Genomic DNA, 13,152 nt, shown 5'->3' with positions numbered 1-13,152 from the left:
TCAACAGTCTTCTCTTTATTTTCCATTTTCTCCCCATTCTGGAACTTCGATCACACGTACATTATAGCTTTTGGTTGTGCCCCACATGGTCTTAGGTTTTCTTCATTCTTTTCTCTGATTTTTCCCCAAAGTGGTATCCATGGATATGTCTTCAGTCTTGCTGATTCTGTCTTCCACTGTTTCAAATTTGCTCCTAAATCCCCCCCTTTTTTTTTATTTGTCCATTTCTGGAATTTTGTTTGTCTTTTGAATTTATGGTTGCCGTTTTTGTATGATTTGTAATTATTTATTTTGATGTTTTATTCTTGTATTTTCCTGAATTCTTCGGTTGCTTTGTCTGTGTTTTCCTTGATTTTGGCTATATTTTCGATGGCTTTGTCAGTACTTTCCATGACTTTGTCTTTTTTTCCTTGTTTTTTTCTGTTTTCCTTGATCTCTTTCCTAATCTCTTGGAGAGCCCTAAATGTAGTCTTTTGAATTCCATATCAGGTAGTTTCACTGTGTTTTGTTCTACCAAAAAGCTACGTGATTCTTGGTCACTTGGTAGAGCCATCTTGTCCTCCTTTTTTGTTTTGGTATTTTCTGATGTCTTCAAGACATTAAGGTATTATTTTCTTTATTTACCGATTGTGTGTTCATTTGTTTTGTCCTGCTTTTTTGTTGTGTTTTGATGTGTCAGTGCGGGCCTGGCGTGATTTGCTGCTTGCTCATCTGTGGGCATGATAGCTCTCACCACCTTGTCCAGGTGGGCAGGGCAGCAGGTGGTGTAAGGCCACTTTGCTGTACACTGGTTTGGCAAAGTGCCTGAGGGCAGACTGGGTAGTTGCTATCTGCCTCCTGATGCTGTTCCAGCAGTGTGGGAGTGTTCACAGCCCCCTGCCAGATGGGTAGGGATTTCGCTGGAGGAGTGGTATGGGCTACTTCTCACTGTTCAGGAGCTGGTCTTATGGTGGGAGGGGTGGGGCAGTACGGGCCCAGTGTAGCGATGGGCCTGTGTGCCAGGAACGCTCTAGCTGCGACAGTATGACGAGTGCCAGCAGGAAAGTGGGGGAGGTAGCGTATGGAGCTAGGTGGGAGGGAGAAAGACACAAGTGGGCCTTGCGGTGGTAGCCAGTGGGTGGGGGTGTGGTGGACCTGGGGGCTGGCAGGAAGGTGGGGAGGTAGCATATGGGGCTTGGTGGGAGGGATAAAGAAAAAATAAATGGCTGCACAGTGGGTGCTGGTGGTTGGGGGCAGGGTGGACATGGAGCTACAGTGGCTCATGCACCTATGGCACTCTGAATACAGTGGCACAGCGACGGGGGGAGGGAGGTAGCATACAGGGCTAGGCAGGACAGAGAAAATTAATAATGGAAAAAAAGGAAAAACTTGGCAGCACAATGGGGGTGGGGCGGACCCTGGTGTGAGGTGGAACAGTGGGGAGGTGGCTTATGGGGCTCAGTGGGAGGGAAAAAGAAAAGAAAAAAGAAAAAAATGGTATAGCAGGAACTGGTAGGTGGGGACCTGGGTGAATCCAGCAGTGCTGGGCCAGCAACTCTCTAGCCACAGCAGCATGGCAGGGGTTCAGTGGGAAGGTGGGGAGATGGTGTACGAGGCTAGGTGGGAGGGAGAAAAGGAAAAAAAGAAACGCAAACCAAAAATATGGTGGTGCTGCAGAAGCCAGCAGGTGGGAGAGGGGCAGCAGCGGACCAGTGTCTTTCTAGCTGCACAGATGTGGCGGGGGCCAGTGTTGGGGGGGGGTGGTGTATGGAGCTAGATGGGAGGGAGAAAGAAAAGGAAGAAAGAGGGGGGAAGAAAACATGCTGTGGGTGGGGGTAGGGCTGTCTGGGTTGAGGGGGTAGGCTCATATTGTGGACCCCAGGGCTGGAAGCTCCTGGGTTGGGGGGCGGTTCTTGCTTCAACTCATCAGAAGGGTGAGGGGTGGGAAAGCGTGTTTATCTGGTTACCAGGTACTCTGTCTCCTGTTGGGAGGCCTGTGAAGTTGCCTTCCCATACTCTCTGTCAGATGTCCTTGCTGGCTGTGTTCCAAGATGACGACGCTGTGCTGTGTTAATTGGCAGGAGATCTCCATTCCTTATCTCTCCTTGTTCTTTGTTTTCTGTCTTTTTTTTTCTTTTGGTGTTTGATCTAGTTCTTTGTCCCTTCATTTGATGCTTAGGATTCAGGGCTGATGTTTGTATTGTTTTACTTGGTTTTTCAGGTCTTTGCTTCAGAGGGACAGCATGGTGCATCTCTCTAGGGCACCATGTTGGCTCCACCTTTGCAAGATACATCTTTAAGAGTTTCATGGAATCCTGAAGATTTATCTTCTCACTAATAGAAATAACAACTAACATCTTTCAGGGATGACTGTGTATATGCCAGGCATTCTAATGGGTGTCTACAGTGTATTCTCATTTTATCTCCACAACAATCTTGAGAGGTAGATATGATTATTACCCTTGATTTTAAAGATGAAACCGAGTCCCTAAGAGGGAAAATAACTTGCCCAGGCTCACACAACTGCTAGACAGTGAAAGAGGAATTACGATGCACTTTTCTCTTCCAGAGTCCAAGCTCTAAACCACTACATGATACTCTCTTCTCTGTAAGCCTGACTTCCTGTAATTGCCATCTTAATCCATTTGTAAAATGGATACTCCCACTGGTCTACACCAGAGATATTCTAAGAAGTGGGAATTAGTAAAGCATTATCTATGAGGGGAAACCCCGGTGGCATAGTGGTTAAGTGCTACGGCTGCTAACCAAAGGGTAGGCAGTTCGAATGCACCGGGCGCTCTTTGGAAACTCTATGGGTAGTTCTGCTCTGTCCTGTAGGGTTGCTATGAGTCGGAATCGACTCGACGGCACTGGGTTTGGTTTTATCTATGAGGTATTTTAAAGTTTAGGAGAAAGTTAATGAACAGTGATTGCTTTGGATTATGTACAAGTCTGATGAGTAACATTAAAACCTGTCAGAAAATCACACTGACATTTTCCCAGTGTTAATTATAAAATAATAATTGAGTTTTCCCACCCTAGTGAGAATCTACAATGTATTTCTCATCCTTGTTCTGTGTCCTTGGGAGAGTATGGATAAGATCGCATTGACCAGAGACACAGAAAGCTCAAAGCAGCTGCAGGCAGTCAGAGATGATTAGGCACTGGAGTGATGGAGATTTGAGCCAGGTTTCCTTGGCTTTTTTAGAATTAGGTATACTGGTAAAATCAATATCATTGGCCTTTGGTTTCTATAAAATTGCAGTCTTACTTATTACAAAGTTATTTCATAAATATATGATGCTTAGTGATAAGAGCAGAAGAGGGAAAAAACAGCAAACACATTAAAGAAAAGGGAATAATGAAATATGTGCCCGGTAAAGTATAAAGAATAAATACAGTGGCATTGTGTGAGTTTGAGAAATATAAAATTTTTAGCGGGAAAAAAGCAACTGGATTTTGAGGCCAAAACTAAGACAAGCATCACAAGACAGTTTCCCCTGTCTTTCTCAACAGAGCGGCCGAGCAAACAGAAGGAACAGGCAGCATGTGTGTATAGTGGGAGGAACTTGGCTTCGAGAAGAGTTTAAGTTGTGCTCCTTATTTGCCGTGTGCCCTGTTGAACTTCTCTGAACCTTTTTCCTCATCTGTTCAATGTCAATAATAATATCTACCTCCCAGCATTTTGGGGAGGGCAGTGTGTAAGCCCTCCAGCACAGCATTAGACACATAAATTAAAAACATTCCTTTTCCCTTTCTCCTCTTAATAAAATCCTTTCATGTTTTCCAATTGATCATAAATTTCCAACAGCTTTTTTTTTTCTTTTTTATTAGGTATTGAACGAACCTGGAAATTTTAAAATTATGTGGTAAAGATATTTTTAGAAAAGTAGAAACAACTGTTAAGAACCATATTTTCATTGAGGTTACAGCTTATTTCTTCCAGCATAAACATGTGTTACGAAAACATCATGGAGATAAGATAGAGCAAATCACACCTCATAAAACCTTCTTGTCTTTAAAACAAACAAACAATAAAGCCCAGCAGTAATACTAAAACTTCTCCTATAGTTATTAAGATTTGGTTTCTTTTTATTTAAAGCCCCTAAAATATATGTGGAATTGAGAATATTTACTGTTCAATAATCCAGTATCTCATTTATAGAATGGGAGATTACCTCAGGGTTTAAATATAACTAGAAGTACAATGTCTAAATGTTTTATGGCACTAAATATACTTTGAATATGATTTAACAAATTATATAAAACTTTGTTTAATAATTAAGATAGATGGTGGAGTTTTTATAAATTTGCGTGAAAGGAAGCTTAGTGAGTAAGGAGTGATAGATGTAAGGTCCTAACATGGACTCATCATGAATAATATTGCCCAGTCTTATTCCTTTATGTATCTTGGGTATGTCACTGTATAAATGAACAGGAATTCTGCCAGAGTTAAGGTTGTTGGGAAAGAAATTACTTTATCCATTTATAAAAATTTCTACATAAGAAAATTATTTGACAAGGAATGAACTATAAAACTATGTGTAACATTGTCTTGAAGGCAGACATCCAAGGTCCAGAGTCATCTTTGAATTGGTCCATTAGGTGTTATTGTGAAGAGGCTTTTATTTGTTCTTTCGTTTTTACTCTTTGAAAGTTTATAATAAAATTCTTTCTTGCCCTCGTGTGAACCAGGAAACTTCCAGCAGAGGCTGTTAAACAGTGTTCCATTTTCTTCTCTCCTGATCTAGGTTTGAAGACTCTTCAAAGTAGTATACTGCTTCTTACTCATTGCATCTCTTCTCTCATTTCCAAGACATCATTCTGTATTCATGGAGCCTTTTCTGAAAGCTGTACACATAATACTTGATCTTTTCTAGGACGCATATTACTTTGGAATTATTTAGTAAAAGTTAATGATTTTTTTTTTTTTCTTTACTCTTGTGTCAGCTTGAAGGCATAGGCTCTTTACAGTCTGCAGTACACTTAATACCTACCTGTTTTATGTACCAGTGGACCATTTGTAAATACTTGGCTGTGATTCACAAGAATGTACTGGCTGTGTAGACATTGGTAAAACTAAACAGATCGTTCTGGAATACCTCATGCTAATATTGTAGTATTTTCTCTTAGGTTATTGTAAAAAGTAAAGATTCATTTTAGATTGTTGCAAAAAGTAAGATTCATTTTAATATCTGTTGATACTCCATAACACTTTAATTGAAGGAAATGAAGATATTTTGCTAACACTGTTTGATGCAGTAGATGACTGAACTTCATTCCAGAATTTATTTATCATTATGTGATACTTTGAATTAAACTTCTGTAGAAACAATATAAAAAAGAGTGATCAATCTCCAGAAGAGCCTATTTTAGCTCCTTACTTCATTATCACTACTAATATAGTGCTTAGCGTTTTATAAAATACTCTGGCAAACTGTAAAACCTTATGTCATTATTTTATAATACATTTTCGTTATAAAGGTGGTTTATGTGCATTAAAGAAAATGTGTAAAATCAAGAAGGAAAGAAAAAAAAAAAATCGAAGCAGCTTTATCCCTGTACCCACGTGCAGCCCTGCAAGCGTGTTGGTGTTGTTCAGACCCCTTCACTGCCTGTACGTAGGTGCCTTCCCCAGTTAGTAGACGTTTAGATTGTTCTTACTTTTTTTTTTTATTATACACTAGGATGAAAATCTTTAAGCACAATTTGCCTTATTTCCTTGAGATAAATTTCTTTAAGTAGATACAACGCTTTTTCAGTGGTAGAATGCATTTTAAATCCCCCCTAGGGAGCCTGAGGACACATCTATTCCTGTCATAGTCTTAAGAGAGGAAGACCCCTTCCCTCCTCCTCAATCCCGCTCCCTCACAAGGGCCTGATTGTCTGGAAGCTGTTACTCTCCCTGTGTGTATGTGGGGGAGGGGGCACAGAGGGCCTGGAGAGACTCTGCTCCCTTTGGGAGCAGGAGCAACTCTTAATTCTTGAGGTAACAGAATCCTGACCTCTGCTGTGGAATGGGGCAGAGGCACCATTGGCCTTTTCCTGCGTCTGGATCGTTCTTAAATCAAGTATTCTTTAGTGAAAATTAACTTAACTGAATTTTCATATATGAGATCTGTTTACTTGTTCAAAATACTTGCTAAATATTTTCACTTTTTTATAATCTTAAAAATGTAGGTCACTCCTTTTGACACTTGAGGTAGGTGATAGAGGAAAGTAAAAGATCAAGATAATTATACTTGAAATGTTTTATGTTATTTTCAATTCTCAAAAATATTTCTCAATTTTATTTATAGATAACGTATTTTCAATAAAGTCTTGGGCCAAAAGAAAATTTGGATTCGAAGAAAATAAAATTGATAAAAACTTTGGAATTCCAGAAGACTTTGACTATATAGACTAAAATGTTGAATGGTAGTGCAGGATCTCTGTGCTTGCGAATATGTAGATTTTTATATTATCCAACTAAATGTATTGAAATGTCATTTCCCGGTAACTATTTGTATCATTTTATTAATTTAAATAAACTATAAACTGGAAGTGCTCATCATCCTTTTTGATACATCAAAAGCAGACCGAGAGTCATATATGCACACACAGGTGCTCAGCAGAGTAGGACAATGCAAGTAAAGCCATCCACCTAAGTCAGTTTATGAATGATATTTCAGAGATCAGAACATGGCATGATAACATTTTTTAGTTTCATTCAAACATTAAGAACAACTAAGTTTACAGGCAAAGGCTCTATCATACACATATATATAAGTACTTGGAAATAGCCTTTAAAACCCTAATGGCTATTTTGCTATTTCCCAGTATCTGGTGGAAAATGTATGTAATTAATACTGAATGTACTGCATCATATTTGCTAATTTCCCAGAGGAAATATACAGAAAGTTGGTGTTCCTCAAATTTAGATAAATGTAATAATTCCTCAGATATGAAGACTAATTCTTTTGAGTTTTTGATGCCTTTCTACTGGAAAAAAGTATATGACCTTTAGTTCTGATTTATGCACTATTGAATGTTATAATGGTGTTAGTATAGCACAGATCACCAACTATACAGTACTCAGGGATTACTTTTTCAACTATCTAAAGAAAGAGGTTAAAAATTATATATATAAAATGTAATTTTTATATATGGTCGGTCATAGCCATTTGGAGTATTTATAGGCACCACAAAACAAAGGAAAATAAAAACAATTGTATGTAACATCCTTTACTGCCTTAATTTTTTTCCCCATACTGTCCAATTTATTCTTTTTAGTAACTTGAATGAAGCACTTCAAATGTCTGAAATGACCCAGATGGCATCCAAACCATTTGTTAGTGAATCTGCCCTTTGTGTTGTATGGAGTTGCCTTGGGCCTACTTAATCACTTCCTGGAGGTGGGCAGGAGCAGATTGGTCCACATTTGTTTGTTCTTAAGACCAATTTATGTTGCCTTGGGGCAGCATCTCTTCTCACAGGAGAAAGTATTTGATGTAAGAGACAAAAGGACAGAAACCCATCATGAGCCTTTCCCTGAAACACTGTGGGAATTCTAAAATGTCTCAGACACAGTTTACTATTTATTAGAGAAAATACTTCCTTGTTTAGCGAGAGGGCATGTGTGTTCAAAAAGGAAGCCATTTCTGATAATCCCCAAAAGAAAATACTTCATAAGTATTTAGGCAACTTTTTTTTTTTTTTAATTTGGGTCTTTATTTTGGGGGACTACATGAGAATGAGTGAGGTGGGGTCTGTATATGAGCTAGTCAGATGTTATGGCACCCTCCTAAACCGGTAGTGTGCTGGTAAATGTTTTAACAACTGATTCCTGTGAAGGGGGAGAGGGAAAGCCCTGATTTATATTATTTGCCTATTTGCATGGTATACATACTCCCACCATAGCCAGTTTCAGGCTACCAATGTGATGAAAAGGCAAAATTGTGAAAAGATGCTCAGCAGACACCGTTACATAGTATCGAAGGGGAAAAAAATCCCAGGCTCAAATTTAATCAAAAGAGATTTTTATTAAGCCAAGACAAAGATGATCATTGAAATGAGACCAGCATATACCCAGTACAGAACCTGAAGGAATCCACTGACTAACAGTCATGGTGTCCATTATATATACTATAGAGAACGAAGCAAATCATCACAAGGTCATGATTGGTAGCAGGTCAATTCATCACTGTCGTAGGGGGTCTACAGAAGCAGGGAAAGGACCATGGCAAGGATATATACATAATTACAGGTTTAAAAATGTTATAGAATTTGTTCTGGCATTTTACATACCTGGCTACATGGTGGCTGGGGTCGACTCATGATCATGTGACCTTGAGTCATAGTTACAAGGTGGTTATAAGACATTACTAGGACCCCAACCTTTAACTTAATCATACAACATGCACCATGGAGTATTTCCTTCTTTGTTTTTCTTAGGTACACTTATTGATTAACCAGTGGAGAAACTTGTTGTGCCAGTTTTTCTATCACATAACTGGGGAAAAGGGGAATTAGACCTTATCCTAGCTTTCCTTACTACGTCCAAGCCCTATAAGACTTAGAGATTCTCCACTCTCCAGATCAATCCCTCCTTTGATCAAGGATTTCAGCTGAACATCCTTAGATTAAAAAAAAAAACCCATTGCCTTCGAGTGGATTCTGACTCATAGTGACCCTACAGGACAGAGTAGAACTGCCCCATAGGGTTTTCAAGGAGCAGCTGGTGGATTCAAACTGCTGACCTTTTTGTTACCAGCTGAATGCTTAACCACTGTACCACCAGGGCTCCATCCTTTGATCACAGTTATTATTTTTTGCATGGCCTTATATTATCTTTAGGATGAACTCTGCTTTTGGCCTTTCATTATCTTCAGCATGGACTTGGCTTCCTTAAATGGCAGCCTATAAGCTTTAAGTCTTTAAATTCATGGCTGTTTGGGTTTGCTGTTCAGGTTACTGTCTGTACTCTCTGCCAGGTGCCATCTTGTTCTTCCCTATGCACCTGACATGTTTTTGCCTGACTTTGGCTACACATTTCATAATAAATTTGTTTATACAACAATGATTACAATGATGAATACAATTATTCCAGTTTGCAATAAGGTTCATAAATATGATCCTGTCCCTTGTGGGAGTTAACAGGTCAGATACTGATGGCATCTGCTGGGGGTGGAGGGGGAGGGATTGAATGTAACCATACTGCTTGTTGGTATACTTTGTGTATATCTTCCCTTACTTCACCAGTGGTGTTTATCCAAGAACAACAGGAGGTATTTGCTACTGATTGAGCTAATTTGACAAAAGCATTATCCTTTCAGACTTCAGTAGTTATTACGATGTGTGGTAACAAAGAACTTAAGAAAAACAAAGAACTTATGAAAGGCTTTATAATGGAGAAAAATTGTCTAGAAGAAATAAACAAGAGTAATTAGCTTACAATTGACTTAGAAACTAAAATAAGAACCAAAAAACCCAAACCTGTTGCTGTCGAGTCAATTCCGATTCACAGTAACCCTATAAGAAAGAGTAGAACTGCCCCATAGGGTTTCCAAAGAGCAGCTGGTGGGTTCAAATTGCCAGCCTTTTGGTTAGCAGCCCAGTCCTGTGCCACCAGGGCTCCAGAAACTGAACTAAGGTCTTTTAAATAAGGGCATATATGAGTAAACAGGAATGGGCACAGCAAATAATGATTAATAAAATACTAATATAAAGAGAAGCTTTTAGGTTAAAACATGGAAATGTATGAATCTGTTTTATCTATTAATAAAACCTAATAGAACAAAACTACTTCAAAAACAAGGGTTAGGTACAAAGCAGTAATTTGAGTAACATCCAAAGGAAAGGTATTAGTCCATAGACCTTAAAGGAGTGTAAGACAAAAGGATAGCACACACTAGAAAAAGAAATATGCAAATCCAAGAAGTGTGTATTTATGTGGCCCAATGTTCGGGAATAAGGGGTTTACAGGCTTGATCCTGGATCTCGGGATGAGTTGTCCACACCAGGTTTCATCTGTTTCTCACACTGGCGATTTTTTAATCTTAGTTCGAGCCTTTTAGTTGGTTGAATCATCCGAGTAGGAGCAGCAGCTTTCTTCAGTTGGGAGAGGTGTATCCAGATCTCCATGCCCTAAAATTTAGCAGCTCAGGGTTTCGCAAGGAGAACTAAATATGGTCCTTTTCATTGAGGCTCCAGGGAATCTTTTAACTGATGTCTTTTCTAATATAGGTACAGTCCCCTGGAACAATGTTAGGCAGATTTGGGGATTTTGGTTTTTGGTTGTCAAAAGGTCCTTTAGCCTGTGAAAACATTCTTTAGAGTATCGGATTAAAAACTGACAATATTTAACAATGTTAGAGTCAGTTAAATAACATAAGGGAGTGCCATTTTGTTTTCAAGAACTACTTATAGTCATTTTGGCATTCATTTCTTAGAATCTACAGGCAGAATCATTTAAAACACTGAATATATTTAGACAATCTTGACATATGTCATGACATCTTCCAATCCTATTTGAGGTGCAAAAAACAGAAGTAAAGTGAGTACACTATTGAAATACAGATCTGGATTAACAAAAGAAAAACAAAAAAAAATTTTTTTTAATATCTAGACAGTAGAACATTGAACATTATCAATATCCTTATATAAACTTTAAGTAATTATTTTGGTTTACTCAGTCCCATGTAGCCAGTTTTGGTTCCGTGTTATTCCGGATTAGCAGCAACTTGAAAAACTCCCTCAGTTTCTACATAAGAGTTTTGAAATCTTTATTTAGTCTGCTGACATTTATGTTCAAAATATTTTTTATGAGTTTGATACAGTCCATTTTGTTGCATTTTTAGTGAACTAATTACCAAGGTAAAAAAATCTGTGAATAATAACCCTAAAAATGGCTATGGCTGGCTCATAATAACTTTGTTTTCAGGTGAAAAGACTTGATGGGAATTAATACAAAAGTAGTGTAAAGCCAAATAAAGTTAAATAAAAACTTTAGGTAAAAATATCTCAAAATAATGATTAACTTTATTTCTAAAGAGATTTAAAAAGTAGCATAAAGCCAAATAAAGTTAAATAAAAACTTTAGGTAAAAATATCTCAAAATAATGATTAACTTTATTTCTAAAGAGATTTAAATATAACACATTAATTTGAAATATTATACCATATAGTTGAAATATATCAAGAATATATTAAGTAAGCTAAGCATGTGAATGGTAACAAAAAGTTTATATGCAAATGATGTGAATTCTCTGATTTAAATGACTGGCTTGATGCTAGATTTAAAAGAAACAAAGTTGTAACCAAGTTAGCAGTTGAAATAATAAAATTATCACATAATATGTGTTCTTTGTTGTTTAGTATTAGGCATATAAATTTTAACTCAAGGAAAATTTAATACTTTTTCTGATTGGACATGTTTATATAATTCATAATATATTAAATAAACCATTTTTTAAATAAAACAGAAACAAACCTTTTGTGGCTTTCTGTGAAGTTTTAAAGTTGTTAGGAGTTTGCTATAGATCACTGAGAATCAGTACTTAAGTTATTTTAAATCAAAGATGTTAAAGGTAAAAACCTTAGTTTTTTCAAAACCATGCAGCTTTGTTTTGACTTAGGGGGCTGAACTGTCTTTGAGGCCATTTACAGAAAAAAAATTAATCTTTTAACCTAGTAATCAAAATTTTATTATTTTAACAATGGTAAACCTAATTTCTTTGTTTTATATGTTCTTTGATACTAAAAGTTCTTTAAAATGTAATAAACTCATCAAATTTTAGCCAAATACTTTGATTATATCTTTTGTACAATTCTTTAAGTGACAACAATGAATGTGTTAATTAGCAGGCCTAAATATGTAAATATATATTTTCTCTATGGCATAAAAACAAGAGTATAAACTTGGATATTAATTTAATGTTAATAAGTTACATAAAGGTTTTGGAAATTATTTTAAACTTATATACCACAAAACATAATTACTGTTGAAATAAAACTATTTAAATAGCCTATGTTTTTATTTTTTACTGTTTATTTTAGGTGTGTCTCCTTGTAATTTTTATGTTTTGAATCATGGTTAAAGAAAAAAATTGATTATCCAATTTACTTTCAGATGTTTGATCTGATTTAGGTATTTCCAAAGAAAAGAAAACTTAAGCCTTTTTTTTTTTTTTATTCTATGAGTAAGCAGTTTTGCCTTTCCTTTATTACAATGTTTTATTTACACAGTAAATACCAAAGCTCTTTAGTAAAAATGAACTCATTGGTTCTCGAAAATTACCCCTTTTCCTTAAATAAACATATTTCGTATGATATCTAGTTTAATTACTTAGAAAAGTTTTGCTTTAAAGATTGACATATTGCAGAACATAAAAATCTTTGTTAGAATATATTTATTAATTTTTGTAAATATTTGGACTTATTAAACATGTAATAAGTTTAATTTTTTATTATTTTATTATTTTTATTATTAAACATGTAAGTACTTATTAAAATGGAGTAAGTTCTTTGAAGAAATGTTATAATTTAATAATACCATTCAGAGGTAGGAAGTTATTATATTTTCATAACCTTCTGTATGCTTTAAAGAGTAATTTAGAATAATTTGTTCATTTTAAAGCCTTGTTATACTAGTTAAATAATCTATTCTTTTTTTCAGTGCACTTTTTAAAATTGACTATTCCTATTAAAGGTTTTTAGATTAGCTACTAAAGGCCCAGATTGACATGACAAAAACTCAGTTTCATGAAAAACAGTAACCAAGGCAAGCTCTCAGGACAAAAAAACAGAAGGTGCAATTGCAGGACTTTTGCGTTGCCCCTCCTCCTTTTTTTTGGCAAGAATTTAGCAAATGTGCACTCAGTGAGTTAGGAAAAAGAAAAACGCCTGTGAGGAGCATTACTTTCAGTTTCTCACTTTTTACAGCGACCTTCGCAATGCCAAATTGTGCACCCCAGCTGTGAGGAAGGAGCATTACTTTGGTTCTCTCATCCCTTAAAGTAACTTCCAAAATGCCAGATTGTGAGGAGTGACCTCAAACGTGCACCAGACCAACCTTAACCTGAACTTGCAAGTGGAAAAGGTAAGCACATGCCAGATGTGGCATTCCCCACATCTTATTAAGTAACAGCACATGCCAACAAATGAAAGGTGCACTAAGTAAATGCACCTTTAAAC

General features: G+C 36.6%; 1 protein-coding gene across 2 annotated transcripts in view; it reads left to right on the top strand.

Moving 5' to 3' along the window:
• The window catches only part of MND1 (meiotic nuclear divisions 1), a 137,151-nt gene that overhangs the window by 103,439 nt on the left and 20,560 nt on the right, over positions 1-13,152 (top strand). The window contains exon 8 of one of the 2 annotated variants that reach the window (XM_049852763.1): positions 6,279-6,766. The exons of the other annotated variant lie outside the window; for it this stretch is intronic. Coding sequence (XP_049708720.1) covers positions 6,279-6,385 — 107 coding nt within the window. The 3' untranslated portion in view covers positions 6,386-6,766. Of the gene's footprint in view, positions 1-6,278; positions 6,767-13,152 lie in introns of those variants that run through there. 2 annotated transcript variants of the gene reach the window in all.

The sequence above is a fragment of the Elephas maximus genome, chromosome 13 (assembly GCF_024166365.1).
Source record: "Elephas maximus indicus isolate mEleMax1 chromosome 13, mEleMax1 primary haplotype, whole genome shotgun sequence".
NCBI lineage: Eukaryota > Metazoa > Chordata > Mammalia > Proboscidea > Elephantidae > Elephas > Elephas maximus.
This window is presented reverse-complemented; position numbering and strand designations above follow the sequence as displayed.